We start from the raw sequence: 16,622 nt of genomic DNA on the forward strand, positions 1-16,622 counted from the left end.
AAGAACAATTAAACATTCGTGGTAACTGGTAATAAAACATCTTTCACTGCGCCAACTATTGAAAAGTACATGACCGATCATTTATTTTAAGAATCGGAAGAATTCATGGGCGGTGGAAAAGAAAAGGTAAAGCGTACACTAACGCATACCGCCAACCTTTTCAATGAGCTTTCTTCTGGAACATGGCGCTTTACGCTGACTACAGGTTTACAAACACTACAGATACATAAGGTTAATACATAAGGTTAATACAGAAAACAAATTGTAATAAGATACCAACCAATGAATCAGTCTAAAACGTCTAACAGATCTTTGAATCTCATTGCCCTTAGAGTACCCGATACCACCCGTCGGGTTTGACCAATGACGTAATGTGTGATGTTATTTTGTTTGTGCCGCAGATTGCTGTCGTTGAACGTTAAATTAAAAAATTGATGTAGATTGTTTTGTTTTCATCTCGTAACTAGTTTTCGGCGTCTTTTGTTAATGAAAGTGGTCGTGATTTATAAGTAGTAGTGATTTATAAGGTCTTGATATCTGACGCTGTTCGTTATGGATGAGTCAGTTGTGTTTACTGAGAAAATTCTGCTTCAGAAAATGAGTAACCGTAAATCAACTATAAATTTTTTGCAATCATTGGGTGCCATTGCTGAATTTTGGAAGTGCAGTGTTTGTGGAAATTGTATGGTTTTGACGAGGGTTGCGTCATCACGAACTTCTGACGAATTCTTGTCGAGGTGCAGAAAAAATGACATACGGAGATCGATACGCAAGGGGACGTGGTTCGAAAGATTGAGGCTGAATTTAGAAGTAATTATCGTGCTAACCTACTATTTTTGCTATGAATATTCTTGCAAATCTATCATGCACGAAGCAGGGGTTTCGTGTGGCACTGTAGTCGACTGGTTCTTGTTTTGTAGAGAAGTCTGCGGGGAATTTACAAAGAATAGGGGGTCATTGGGGGGGGGGGGGGGGGGTGGCAGGCAGGGGTTATAGTTGAAGTAGATGAGGTCACATTTTGGAAAGAGAAAGCACGAAAGGGGGCACGAGGTTGTTGGCTGTGGATTTTTGGAGTAGTAGTTTCTGGAGGAGATTATGCTGATATTGTATTTAGGGTTGTACCAAATCGGACAAAGGGAGTCTTGACATCCTCAATAGAACAATATGTGGAAGACGATTCTGTAGCTATGTCGGATGGGTTTGCTTCGTACAAAGGGTTGGGTGAAAGGGGTTATCATCATTTGGTCGTGAATCACAATATTCAGTTTAAAGATTATAAGACGGGGGCATGTACTAACACTATCTACGGGTATTGGGGGGCTGTAAAATCTCTTGTCGGGTGGGGAAAGAGAAGAATTTCTGTGTTGCAAGGCCATTTAGATGAATATTGCTGGAGGAAGAGTATTCGTAAAGGTTATTGTTTATTTCTTGCATTTATGAAAGTAGTCAGCAAAATGTACAAGCCTTGTTTTGTCAGTTAGGTGTTGGTGGGTCCGATACGTCTTTCTTGTTTTACGTTGCGTTTTTTTATGTTACTGTATTGTGCCAGTGCTACATTTTTGGTTTCTCTGGAGGGAGGTTTTTCTGTCGTTTTCATATTTTCTGTTTACAATGGTGGGCCGAGGGATATTGCTGTGTCTTTGCCGTAGGGTTTATGTTATTGGCTCGTGGTTTCATTTTTTGTTACTATTTTAAAATTTTGCGTCTGATGGATGGCGGGTGGTAGGGAAGCACTGATTTGGGTGGTACCTCATTCGTGCCTGGCAGTTTGTGTTTATTATTTTTTTCATTAGTTATTCTGGATTTTTATTGTTTCGTTACAGTTTGATCTTCTAACATTATTATTTCTTGTTATGTCCTTATTTCGTTCTTGTCAGGTTCGATCTTTGACTCCTTTGGAAGTTCATATGCGGTAAGTTTCTTTTTATGTAGGCACTTTTATGTTTTCCTTTTCGATGTTTCTGCAACGCTTCTCTTATTTTTACTGTCACTCATGGTGTATCAGTTTTACAGAGTGTCATTTGGAGCCACTGTACCTGGTGTGACTTACGTGTAGGTAGTATAGTTACCGGTTGCAAGGTTTGGTCATTTTTGCGTTTTATTTCTTTGTGTGTGCAGTAATGTGTGCAAAGATTTTCATCTTTTGAAAGTCTTGTCGTATTCTGTAGTTCACTTACAAGATCATTTTTAAAGACGTTTCTGATATAAGATTTTTGCGAACAAACAGTAATGTCGGAATCGGTAACTAGAAATGACCTCCTACATAGTTTGCTTCTAGTTACCGATTCCAACTATTCGACGGTTCATTATTTTGATGGTTTTTGCAGTACGTGTGGAAAATATAATATATATGCACTCATAATTGCTCTCGTATTCTTATTTATTTCAGTCATCTTCAACTCTCTTAAATGAAATTCGCGAGGAAATAATAGTCCCGTTAAATGTATTATTTTATTGCCAGCGTTTGAGTGAACATACACTACTGGCCATTAAAATTGCTACACCACGAAGATGACGTGCTACAGATGCGAAATTTAACCGACAGGAAGAAGATGCTGTGATATGCAAATGATTAGCTTTTCAGAGCATTCACACAAGATTGGCGCCGGTGGCGACACCTACAACGTGCTGACATGAGGAAAATTTGCAACCGATTTCTCATACACAAACAGCAGATGACCGGCGTTGCCTGGTGAAACGTTGTTCTGATGTCTCGTGCAAGGAGGAGAAATGCGTACGATCACGTTTCCGACTTTGATAAAGGTCGGATTGTAGCCTATCGCGATTGCGGTTTGTCGTATCTCGACATTCCTGCTCGCGGTAGTCGAGATCCAATGGCTGTTACAGAATATGGACTCGGTGGGTTCAGGAGGGTAATACGGAACGCCGTGCTGTATCCCAACGGCCTCGTATCACTAGCAGTCGAGATGACAGGCATCTTATCCGCATGGCTGTAACGGATCGTGCAACCACGTCTCGATCCCTGAGTCAACAGATGGGGACATTTGCAAGACGACAACCATCTGCACGAACAGTTCGACGACGTTTGCAGCAGCATGGACTATCAGCTCGGAAACCATGGCTGCGATTACCCTTGACGCTGCATCACAGACAGGAGCGCCTGCGATGGTGTACTGAACGACGAACCTGGTTGCACGAATGGCAAAAGTCATTATTTCGGATGAATCCAGGTTCTGTTTGCAGCATCATGATTGTCGCATCCGTGTTTGTCGACATCGCGGTGAACACACATTGGACGCCATACTGGCGTATCACACGGCGTGATGGTATGGGGTGCCATTGGTTACGCGTCTCGGTCACCTCTTGTTCGCATTGACGGCACTTTGAACAGTGGACATTACATTTCAAATGTGTTACGACCCGTGGCTCTACCCTTCATTCGATCCCTGCGAAACCCTACATTTCAGCAGGATAATGCACGACCGAATGTTGCAGGTGCTGTACGGGCCTTTCTGGATACAGAAAATGTTCGACTGGTGCCCTGGCGAGCACATTCTCCAGATCTCTAACCAACTGAAAACGTCTGGTCAATGGTGGCCGGGCAACTGGCTCGTCACAATACGCCAGTCACTACTCTTGATGAACTGTGGTATCGTGTTGAAGCTGCATGGGCAGCTCTATCTGTACACGCCATCCAAGCTCTGTTTGACTCAATGCCCATGCGTATTAAGGCCGATATTACGACCAGAGGTGGTTGTTCTGGGTACTGATTTCTCTGGATCCATGCACCCAAATTGCGTGAATATGTAATCACATTTTAGTTCTAGTATAATATATTTGTCGAATGAATACCCGTTTATCATCTGCATTTCTTCTTGGTGTCGCAGCTTTAATGTCCAGTAGTGCAGAATCGCTGAGAAATCACACTAAGCCTGAGTGATGTGCCAGACCAGCGGTCATCATCCCTCGCGCCGACTCTACCCGGGTGTGGTTCAACACCTCCTCTCACAAGCATATTAAGCTGTACACGCAGCTATGATTATGCTGTTAGTTTTAATAACTCTAATGTCAAAGTGGGACACAGCCTGAAGCTACTAGACGTGAATGATAAACTTCATAGATGTATATTATGTTTCTGTCTTGGAGCGTCTGATAAATTTTCATTCAAACCTCGGAGCGTGTAGTCAGTTGGAATTGTAGTTTAATAAACGTTTAGTACACAATCTGCGCAAGTCGGGAAACAACTGTGAACGCAGCCATTTCTTTTTTTTTTTTTTTTTTTTTTTAAATGGCTCTGAGCACTATGGGACTTACCTTCTGAGGTCATCGGTGCCCTAGACTTAAAACTACTTAAACCTAACCAACCTAAGGACATTACACACATCCATGCCCGAGACAGAATTCGAACCTGCGACCGTAGCGATCCCGCGGTTCCAGACTGTAGCGCCTAGAACCTCTCGGCCACTCCGGTCGGCCAGCCAATTCTATTCTCAGTATTTTTCATTTTTATCATACACAACAGAGTTTATTCTTGAAACGTTTTCTTGTACCTTATCAGAAATTGCCCCGACTTATCTGTCTACAGGAAGTAACATCTCCTAACGGTACGAAATGTACGTATGTTTCCCCGTAATAAGATAGCGCCGGTCCCGAAAATGGCAATACGTCAAACACTGATAACACTTTAGCGAGAAATTCCGTTTATCACGGAAGTTGGTATGAAATATCCTGAAATCATTCGGATAAATATAAAATTTGCTAATCGTATTGTAAACGCGGAAACCACTTAATACAATTCGAAACTGTCAGGAGCTGACACGTTAATGGAAAGCTGAACTTGAACCAGGGACAGGCGGAAGGTAGACGAAATTTTGTTGTATCTGTCTGCTTACGGACGACATCCTTAAATGCGTACTGGAAGGAAATCATGCAGAGACGACGATATAGACAGCTGGCACAGATATCAAAATGTCTTAAACGGAAGGAAACATTCTGTTTCATATGATTTTAATCCTGCCAAATGTGGCAGATGTCACGATGATTAAGAGAAAAACGTACAAGCATTCTTTAACTAGTAGTGATTTGACTTATAATATTGATTTTACAGTATTTGTGTTCAGTATACTTCTAAGCATTTTGTGACCTCTTGTGCTGTGAGATACACGAATACACTTCAGTTGTACATAATAAATTAGAAATTTGCTGGGAAACCAAAAATGTACGTACATGGGCGTGAAACTTTTTCTTCGAACAACTTACTGTTCTTCAGACATTGTGGATACAACAATAGTTTTGAACTTTGCATTGATGTAAGTTTTTAGTTAAAGGGGTTTCGTGTTGAAGTGTGTAAAAAGTACCGAATGTAAAATTTTGAATTCGCAGGAGGTCACTAGTGTAATGAGCTACCTATTGTGGGTCGTGCTTAACCCGTCCGTTATGTAGTTGACATGTACAGCCGTTCTTCCTGAGTTGCCACTACAGTGTTTGTTTACATTGTATATGAAGATATTTATTACTCGTCTTTGCCAACATGTTGTTTAACCCAACATGTTCCATCTTAATGGCATGTTCAGCAAGATACAAAGGATTTTTTTTTTTTGGTCATCAGTCTACTGACTGGTTTGATGCGGCCCGCCACGAATTCCTTTCCTGTGCTAACCTCTTCATCTCAGAGTAGCACTTGCAACCTACGTCCTCAATTATTTGCTTGACGTATTCCAATCTCTGTCTTCCTCTACAGTTTTTGCCCTCTACAGCTCCCTCTAGTACCATGGAAGTCATTCCCTCATGTCTTAGCAGATATCCTATCATCCTGTTCCTTCTCCTTATCAGTGTTTTCCACATATTCCTTTCCTCTCCGATTCTGCGTAGAACCTCATCATTCCTTACCTTATCAGTCCACCTAATTTTCAACATTCGTCTATAGCACCACATCTCAAATGCTTCGATTCTCTTCTGTTCCGGTTTTCCCACAGTCCATGTTTCACTACCATACAATGCTGTACTCCAGACGTACATCCTCAGAAATTTCTTCCTCAAATTAAGGCCGGTATTTGATATTAGTAGACTTCTTTTGGGCAGAAATGCGTTTTTTGCCATAGCGAGTCTGCTTTTGATGTCCTCCTTGCTCGTCCGTCATTGGTTATTTTACTGCCTAGGTAGCAGAATTCCTTAACTTCATTGACTTCGTGACCATCAATCCTGATGTTAAGTTTCTCGCTGTTCTCATTTCTACTACTTCTCATTACCTTCGTCTTTCTCCGATTTACTCTCAAACCATACTGTGTACTCATTAGACTGTTCATTCCGTTCAGCAGATCATTTAATTCTTCTTCACTTTCACTCAGGATAGCAATGTCATCAGCGAATCGTATCATTGATATCCTTTCACCTTGTATTTAAATTCCACTCCTGAACCATTCTTTTATTTCCATCATTGCTTCCTCGATGTACAGATTGAAGAGAAGGGGCGAAAGGCTACAGCTTTGTCTTACACCCTTCTTAATACGAGCACTTCGTTCCTGATCGTCCACTCTTATTATTTCCTCTTGGTTGTTGTACGTATTGTATATGACCCGTCTCTCCCTATAGCTTACCCCTACTTTTTTCAGAATCTCGAACAGCTTGCACCATTTTATATTGTCGAACGCTTTTTCCAGGTCGACAAATCCTATGAAAGTGTCTTGATTTTTCTTTAGCTTTGCTTCCATTTTGGCCGTAACGTCAGAATTGCCTCTCTCGTCCCTTTACTTTTCCTAAAGCCAAACTGATCGTCAACTAGCGCATACAAAGGATACGAAACATACACTCCTGGAAATGGAAAAAAGAACACATTGACACCGGTGTGTCAGACCCACCATACTTGCTCCGGACACTGCGAGAGGGCTGTACAAGCAATGATCACACGCACGGCACAGCGGACACACCAGGAACCGCGATGTTGGCCGTCGAATGGCGCTAGCTGCGCAGCATTTGTGCACCGCCACCGTCAGTGTCAGCCAGTTTGCCGTGGCATACGGAGCTCCATCGCAGTCTTTAACACTGGTAGCATGCCGCGACAGCGTGGACGTGAACCGTATGTGCAGTTGACGGACTTTGAGCGAGGGCGTATAGTGGGCATGCGGGAGGCCGGGTGGACGTACCGCCGAATTGCTCAACACGTGGGGCGTGAGGTCTCCACAGTACATCGATGTTGTCGCCAGTGGTCGGCGGAAGGTGCACGTGCCCGTCGACCTGGGACCGGACCGCAGCTACGCACGGATGCACGCCAAGACCGTAGGATCCTACGCAGTGCCGTAGGGGACCGCACCGCCACTTCCCAGCAAATTAGGGACACTGTTGCTCCTGGGGTATCGGCGAGGACCATTCGCAACCGTCTCCATGAAGCTGGGCTACGGTCCCGCACACCGTTAGGCCGTCTTCCGCTCACGCCCCAACATCGTGCAGCCCGCCTCCAGTGGTGTCGCGACAGGCGTGAATGGAGGGACGAATGGAGACGTTTCGTCTTCAGCGATGAGAGTCGCTTCTGCCTTGGTGCCAATGATGATCGTATGCGTGTTTGGCGCCGTGCAGGTGAGCGCCACAATCAGGACTGCATACGACCGAGGCACACAGGGCCAACACCCGGCATCATGGTGTGGGGAGCGATCTCCTACACTGGCCGTACACCACTGGTGATCGTCGAGGGGACACTGAATAGTGCACGGTACATCCAAACCGTCATCGAACCCATCGTTCTACCATTCCTAGATCGGCAAGGGAACTTGCTGTTCCAACAGGACAATGCACGTCCGCATGTATCCCGTGCCACCCAACGTGCTCTAGAAGGTGTAAGTCAGCTACCCTGGCCAGCAAGATCTCCGGATCTGTCCCCCATTGAGCATGTTTGGGACTGGATGAAGCGTCGTCTCACGCGGTCTGCACGTCCAGCACGAACGCTGGTCCAACTGAGGCGCCAGGTGGAAATGGCATGGCAAGCCGTTCCACAGGACTACATCCAGCATCTCTACGATCGTCTCCATGGGAGAACAGCAGCCTGCATTGCTGCGAAAGGTGGATATACACTGTACTAGTGCCGCCATTGTGCATGCTCTGTTGCCTGTGTCTATGTGCCTGTGGTTCTGTCAGTGTGATCATGTGATGTATCTGACCCCAGGAATGTGTCAATAAAGTTTCCCCTTCCTGGGACAATGAATTCACGGTGTTCTTATTTCAATTTCCAGGAGTGTATAATTGTTTGCTTTAAGTTTTTAATTCACTTCAATACATATCACAGATAAAAGTTTTGAGGTCTGGTTTTTTCTTTCCACGGTTATGAATTCTTCCGTTGCTCCGTCGTAGGACAAGTTCTTATGCGTTGTATTATCTTATAGCTTCCGTGTGATGTTTTAATTGAAATGTGTGTCCGTTCAGAGATGACTGGCCACACTATAATTCATGCTCTCTACTTTGTTTCCACACAGTAGTAAGTAAAATCCAGTACCGTATTTGACAAACATTGTGAGTTAAGAGCACTCTCTGACATTCCTTCGTAACGTCATGATAAAATAATCTGTGCCGTTTTTATTATATTTAATTTTCAAGGATTAGTTATTTTTACCCAATGATGACCTAATCGGTTAGTAATAAACACAAATATTAGTGAAACAAAATGCAATTCGCTTATTTTCTTAGTTTGAGTTTACTGAGCAATACCTTGAACGATTTTGTACAAATACAAAAGCTTCTACACAGAAATATTAAAGTTGGCAGAATAAGACAAACACTTAAGTTTAAATTTCATTTAGCAAGCGTGATATCAACTGACCACACCTGCTACATGAAATTTAAACTTTAATGTTTGTCGATGTTTCACCAGATTTCTAACGTATATGGTGTATGGAACAGGAGATAAATTCACAGCACAAGATACATCTGTTCTTACATAGCGTCTCACGTCTTTGTATTATTGTGTTACATCATCCCACAATGTTTAAAAATGACCATGTATCGAAGTTGCAATCGCAATCAATAATGTTTTAAGAGCCTAAAGCGGAATAATTTCATTTTAAAATCTCATGAAGTCTGTGGACCCAATCAGGATCAAACACCACTGAGTTACAGTATTTACATGGGCACGTCAGTTATAGCTAAGGAGCCTTGACATAACTGTAGCTGGAAGAGAATACAAAAAAAGACTTAGAATGTCGAAACAGAAGTAAAACTTGAAACAGCCAGACTCGCTTTTGTACAGTATTTGTGATGACCGGTTTCAACAAACTACGTTGCCATATTGTGCAGTACATTTCACTGAATCTTGATCAAATGCACATTATACCATATCGTCATATGACGATGTTTCATGAACTTGAGAACAATAGTATACCAACAAGTCAAGCATAAAATAACTATCAAATAAAACGGCGTACACCTCGCACTCATTACACAAGCTCGCGTTCGTACATTAACAGAATGAGTCTTGCGGAAGACCGGACAGGTTTGCGCGACCTTGTTGCAATGATGGCAGGTGTCTCGCCCAAAGACTCACGGAGCTTCTGTTGACTGCCAGGTCTCCGTAGACATTCTGTAAGTGCCTATGAATATCTGCGACGTCTGGTTTTCCGCCAAAAGGAACTCAAAAGCGGCTATATGCTGGGAACGCACCACCCTTATAGAAGCCATTTTGAAGGCTGCGTATAGCGCCGCCACCTAGCGGAACTTCATGGAACTATAGGGCCTGAAACGGAAATATTCCGCGATGTTCCACAACAACAAATTTCGGATTTTTTTCGCCAGAAACTGGCCGGTAAAAGATGTGTTGCATTACTTACTGAACACCCCTCGTATCCACGTACACATGTTACGTGATTAATAAATTAAACTGTACACCGAGATATCGTCTCCACATCTGTACTCCGCACGCATTGTTATGGTGTGTGATGCGAGTACTTTATGCACTGCTATCAGTTTGCTCTTTTCCTGTTTCAATCGCAAGTGGTGTGCAGAAGAAAGGCAGTTGGTATCCCTCCGTGTGAACCCGATTCTCTCTCTTGTTACCTTCATGGTCTTCTCACAAGATACTTGTAGGGGGAAGCAGTATTGATTGACTCTTGTAGGAACGTACACACTCGGAATTTTATGAGTACACCAGGGGCGAGGCGTGCTAGTATCTGCTTTAATCACCGATTTCAGTTACGAATAAGACGCCTTTTCTTACATTTAAACATCGGTGGTATTGGTTTTTTGTACAGTTTCAGCTGCGGGCGTACCTCATACTTTTAAAACCAGCTGTTAACCTGGGGACATATTGGGCATTAACGGCTGTCAGTGTGGCAGGCGTCAGTTTCGAAGGCGACAGGCGCTGGTTAGCTACATGGTACACTCCTGTAACTTCCAAGCAGCAACGATTAACGCAAGGCCCATCCTCTCTCTCGCTACCGCTAGAAGAAAAGGAGCGCTGTGTAACTGTTACAGGCAGTTCATAATTGTGTAGCGCCTGAGATTCTCTACCTCTTCCAAAGAGACGTGTGCTATTCTTTAGCAGGCTACAATGTTGAATGTGTTCAAATTTAAATCATGGTACATATCTCTGTGTTTCATAGTGTTTCAGAACAAATTATTTTTTATTCATTTTAGTTTTAATGAAAAGGTTAATTTTTTAATGATTTTAAATTAGTTTATCCGTAAGTGTGAAGTTGGGTTGCTGAAGCAGTATGGAAGAAGTAGCCGGCTGCTCAAAAGATGCAATGAGATTGAAATGTGTTCTGGAAAGTCGTTGGAAACATCCATTTGGAGTACTTAATTTTGAGGGGGAAAAGTGACATGATCAAGCAGTGACGGCCTATACGAAATCTTACGCCTTAAATAAAGTAACTAAACATTATGTCAGACATTTTAAAGAATTTTGGTACTCCTCTTACAAAAGGTTATGGTGCTATAAACAGTACTTTTGCCATGTGTCTCCTTTTTCTTTCGATGTGTTGTGCACAGAAATCGGCATGAGTGACATGAAGAGTTCCAAAACTTAAGGGAACGGCACGAAAATTCCAAAAACCATATTATTTTTGTATGGACGCTCAGTAAATTTGGCAGCACAACAAAAGATTTTTCTTCGAACAATGCCTTGATATTAAATGTTCAGAAGCATAACGAACAAGTGAAGAAAACAAACACATTGTGAGTTGTTTAATTTGTCATTTTTCCTGGCTGTACAGAATTTCTTTCAGAGGTCATGATGAAACAAAGAACACTTACGATCGGGGAAATTACGTTCAACTGTTACACTTAATTGCACAAAAAAAGAATGATTGTCAAATCACGTGCATGTCCCAAGTCACGTACAGAATTACCTCATCGATTACATTGCTGAAGTCATTCACACAGAAATTTCGAAAGAACTAAAAGAAACACCATTTGTTAGGTTATTATGGATGAAACGGTAGATCCTTCAAGCCAGTCCCAGCTTTAAACTGTTTTGTGATTTCTATTATCCACCAGTGAAGTGTTAGAGAGATTTTGGGGCTGGTTGTTGTCAATGATAATCGAAGTGTTGTTAATTTACCAGAGCATCTTTTTGGCTGCATAAGTCAATTCGACGGTGGAAGAAATCTTGTAGCTCATTGTCAGACATACAATGGCTGTGTCATCATGGCTGGACAACATAATGGGGTACAAAACTTTTGAGAAGGAAATACCCCTCAGCTTTCTTCGCACACTGCTGCGCTCATAAACCGAATTTGTTACTGAAACAGTCTGTTGAGTGTAGACGGGAGTGCAAAATATTTTTTCGTACAGTTTCTGGTTTTGCCTCTTCCTCCAAATCGTCTAAAGGAGCCAGCGTTTTGGATGAAATGATCAAACGACATTAGTAGCCAACGCCAGATGGTTATGTAACAGCAGATTAGTCGGGTTAGTGGCGAACTGTAAGACCAAACTAGAAGAGGTTTTCAAATCCAAGAAAGATGGTCCTAATGCGTAGGCTGGCAAAACACGAGCATGTGCCAAAGGCTTTTGCCTGGCACTTAAGCAATTTAGTTTCAATTTCTTGCTTAATGTTTCTTTTGTGTATACTTCCCAAGTCAGCAGCTCTTTTCAAAATACTGGAAACATCTGACAGGAAGTTTCATATCAGCGCACACTCCGCTGCAGAGTGAAAATCTCATTGTGGATTTAGAAAATGGTTCAAATAGCTCTGAGCACCATGGGACTTAGCATCTGAGGTCATCAGTCCCCTAGAACTTAGAACTACTTAAACCTAACTAACCTAAAAATCACACACATCCATGCCCGAGGCAGGATTCGAACCTGCGACCTTAGCGGTCACGCGGTGCCGGCCTGAAGCGCCTAGAACCGCTCGGCCACCGCGGCCGGCCCAGTATTTAGACAAAGCCAGTCTCTCACCTCCTGTGGTCTTACTGAAGCAGTTCTTGAAGCATCAGAACTAATCAAATTAATGTTAACCGTTCCTAAAAGAGCGCTTCGGCAGAATGATCGTTTCGGCGTTGAAAAGAATCAAAACTATTTCTTCGAAATAGGTAGTCGCAAACCAAACGTTCTCTCCTTGTCTTGTTGTCGATTGAGAAACGATTGCTCAAGTCCGTGAAGCAAAAAGTGTCGTTCTACGACTCGTGATAGACGTTTTCGACAAGGATTGCAGAATTAACGTCTAATATAAATAAAACTGTGTACCGAAAATTACGATAACATCTTTTAGATACAATCACAGATTTTCCGAGTAGCCAGTATCGCTCAGTAGGCGTAATCTTTACGAGGTTGGGCCTCGTACTTCAATTCACGGCATGGCTTACTCAGTGTACAGGGCTATTACAAATGACTGAAGCGATTTCATAAATTCACTGTAGCTCCATTCATTGACATATGGTCACGACACACTACAGATACGTAGAAAAACTCATAAAGTTTTGTTCGGCTGAAGCCGCACTTCAGGTTTCTGCTGCCAGAGCGCTCGAGAGCGCAGTGAGACAAAATGGCGACAGGAGCCGAGAAAGCGTATGTCGTGCTTGAAATGCACTCACATCAGTCAGTCATAACAGTGCAACGACACTTCAGGACGAAGTTCAACAAAGATACACCAACTGCTAACTCCATTCGGCGATGGTATGCGCAGTTTAAAGCTTCTGGATGCCTCTGTAAGGGGAAATCAACAGGTCGGCCTGCAGTGAGCGAAGAAACGGTTGAACGCGTGCGGGCAAGTTTCACGCGTAGCCCGCGGAAGTCGACGAATAAAGCAAGCAGGGAGCTAAACGTACCACAGCCGACGGTTTGGAAAATCTTACGGAAATGGCTAAAGCAGAAGCCTTACCGTTTACAATTGCTACAAGCCCTGACACCCGATGACAACGTCAAACGCTTTGAATTTTCGGCGCGGTTGCAACAGCTCATGGAAGAGGATGCGTTCAGTGCGAAACTTGTTTTCAGTGATGAAGCAACATTTTTTCTTAATGGTGAACAGACATAATGGGCGAATCTGGGCGGTAGAGAATCCTCACGCATTCGTGGAGCAAATTTGCGGTTCACCAAAAGTTAACGTGTTTTGTGCAATCTCACGGTTTAAAGTTTACGGCACCTTTTTCTTCTGCGAAAAAAATGTTACAGGGAACGTGTATCTGGACATGCTGGAAAATTGGCTCATGCCACAACTGGAGACCGACAGCGCCGACTTTATCTTTCAACAGGATGGTGCTCCACCGCACTTCCATCATGATGTTCGGCATTTCTTAAACAGGAGATTGGAAAACCGATGGATCAGTCGTGGTTGAGATCATGATCAACAATTCATGTCATTGCCTCCACGCTCTCCCGACTTAACCCCATGCGATTTCTTTCTGTGGGGTTATGTGAAAGATTCAGTGTTTAAACCTCCTCTGCCAAGAAACGTGCCAGAACTGCGAGCTCGCATCAACGATGCTTCCGAACTTATTGATGGGGAAATGCCGCGCCGAGTGTGGGAGGAACTTGATTATCGGCTTGATGTCTGCCGAATCACTAAAGGGCCACATATCGAACATTTGTGAATGCCTAAAAAAACTTTTTGAGTGTTTGTATGTGTGCAAAGCATTGTGAAAATATCTCAAATAATAAAGTTATTGTAGAGCTGTGAAATCGCTTCAATCATTTGTAATAACCCTGTAATATTAGGACGTGATGCGACGCAATAATGGATAATCGTAAACAATAACATAACACAATAATTACAATAATACTGTTACCTGGACAATCGTAAGCAATGACATCAGAGTATAAACAATGACAACAATGATTACAATAATTCAGTTACTTTTAACAGTTTTTAAAAGTGATTACAGTTACGAATACCTCACGCCCCGCCACTGGAGTAAACCACACCTCACTGCACAACGCCTCTCTTGCAGCGTGTCACTGGAATTGGATGACATCCTGAGACATGCTTTCGTGCTTACAATATGAAACTATCATGAAAAGCGTCCCTATTCTTTGGATTTTTTCTATTTCCTCAACCGATCCTGTCCGCTCGGGATCGCAGACGGACGAACAAGATTGAAGTATGAGGTTTCCATAAGCTATCTCCTCCTTCAGTGGACTACACTTCCCGAGTAACCTTCCAATGCATCTGCCTTTCTTACGATTACTTTTATGTAGTCGTTCTATTTTCCTCATCTCCCTCAATTTTGCACGGCACACTTCTAAAGCCGTATTACAGAGTGCTCTATAACGCTGAACATTTATACTCGGCCTCTTCAGCCTCAGAGATGAAAGTTAGATTTAAGGTTACCTGAGCTCTGTTTCTTATCGCATTTACTAAACAGGAATATATTCATACCATTATTTACATCTTATTATTGCTGTGGTGAATGATGCTATAGCGGCATTACGGCCGTTGATTCCATTCACTACGTCGCCCGAGTAAAAAAAAATTCGGACCTGCTTATGACTGAGAGTTCCAAGATGCTTCACAACGATCGGTACCTGATTAACTACTCAAGAAAATTTTTATCTGAGGGATACAGAGCAAAGACTCAGCGTTCAGTATCCATACTAACAGCTCTAATCACTTCAGCCTTGCAATCTACAGCTGTTAAAAATGAAAATAATACACGACTGGATTACTGCGATCAGGAATGGTTCTGACATGTCCGTGTTTGATATTTACATATAATCAAACATTTTCCTGGTTTGAGGAACCTCCGGCCCGAAATATTTCAGATTCCATTCTGAATGATTATTAATCTGGACTGAACACTCGCGTGTAAATTTTACACTGAAGCGCCAAAGAAACTGGTATGGGCATCCATAGTCAAGTACAGAGATATGTAAACAGCCAGAATATGGCGCTGCGTTCGGCAACTCCTATACAGGGTGTTACAAAAAGGTACGGCCAAACTTTCAGGAAACATTCCTCACACACAAATAAAGAAAATATGTTATGTGGACATGTGTCCGGAAACGCTTACTTTCCATGTTTGAGCTCATTTTATTACTTCTCTTCAAATCACTTTAATCATGGAATGGAAACACACAGCAACAGAACATACCAGCGTGACGTCAAACACTTTGTTGCAGGAAATGTTCAAAATATCGTCCGTTAGCGAGGATACATGCATCCACCCTCCGTCGCATGGAATCCCTGATGCGCTGATGCAGTCCTGGAGAATGGCGTATTGTATCATAGCCGTCCACAATACGAGCACGAAGAGTCTCTACATTTGATACCGGGGTTGCGTAGACAAGAGCTTTCAAATGGCCCCATAAATGAAAGTCAAGAGGGTTGAGGTCAGGAGAGCGTGGAGGCCATGGAATTGGTCCGCCTCTACCAATCCATCGGTCACCGAATCTGTTGTTGAGAAACGTACGAACACTTCGACTGAAATGTGCAGGAGCTCGCATCGTACATGAACCACATGTTGTGTCGTACTTGTAAAGGCACATGTTCTAGCAGCACAGGTAGAGTATCCCGTATGAAATCATGATAACGTTCTCCATTGAGCGTAGGTGGAAGAAACTAAAATGAGCTCTAACATGGAAATTAAGCGTTTCCGGACACATGTCCACATAACATCTTTTCTTTATTTGTGTGTGAGGAATGTTTCCTGAAAGTTTGGCCGTACCTTTTTGTAACACCCTGTATAGGACAAGTGTCTGGCAGAGTTAATAAATCAGTTATTGCAGCTACAATGACAAATTATCAACATTTGAATGAGTTTGTACGTGGTGTTACAGTCGGCGCACGAGCTATAGGACACAGCATCTCTGAGGTAGCAATGAAGTGGGGATTTCCCCGTACGACCATTTCACGAGTGTACCGTGAATATGAGGAACCCGATAAAACATCAGATCTCTGACATCGGTGCGGCCGGAAAAAGACGCTGCAAGAATGGGACCAACGAAGACTGACGAGAATCGTTCTACGTGACTGAAGTGCAACCCTTCCGCAAATTGCTGCAGATTTCAATGCTGAGCCATCAACAAGTGTCAGCGTGCGCACCATTCAACGAAACATCAATGTGGGCTTTGGGAGCCGAGGGCCCACTCTTGCGCCCTTGATGACTGCACGACACACAGCTTTACACCTCTCCTGGGCCCATCAACATCGACATTGGAATGTTGATGACTGCAAAATCGTTGCGTGGTCGGACGAGTGTCGTTTCAAATTGTATCGAAGGATGGACGTGTACGGGTATGGAGAC

The 16,622-nt window shown here is 43.0% G+C and overlaps 1 protein-coding gene across 1 annotated transcript in view; it reads left to right on the forward strand.

The window, feature by feature from the left end:
* LOC124777864 (fibrous sheath CABYR-binding protein-like) overlaps positions 1–16,622 on the forward strand; it is a 166,658-nt gene that overhangs the window by 34,399 nt on the left and 115,637 nt on the right. The window contains exon 2 of the mRNA XM_047253401.1: positions 1,878–1,912. Within this exon, the coding sequence (XP_047109357.1) occupies positions 1,878–1,912 (35 nt within the window). The remainder of the gene's footprint in view (positions 1–1,877; positions 1,913–16,622) is intronic.

This window comes from Schistocerca piceifrons, chromosome 1, assembly GCF_021461385.2.
Source record: "Schistocerca piceifrons isolate TAMUIC-IGC-003096 chromosome 1, iqSchPice1.1, whole genome shotgun sequence".
NCBI lineage: Eukaryota > Metazoa > Arthropoda > Insecta > Orthoptera > Acrididae > Schistocerca > Schistocerca piceifrons.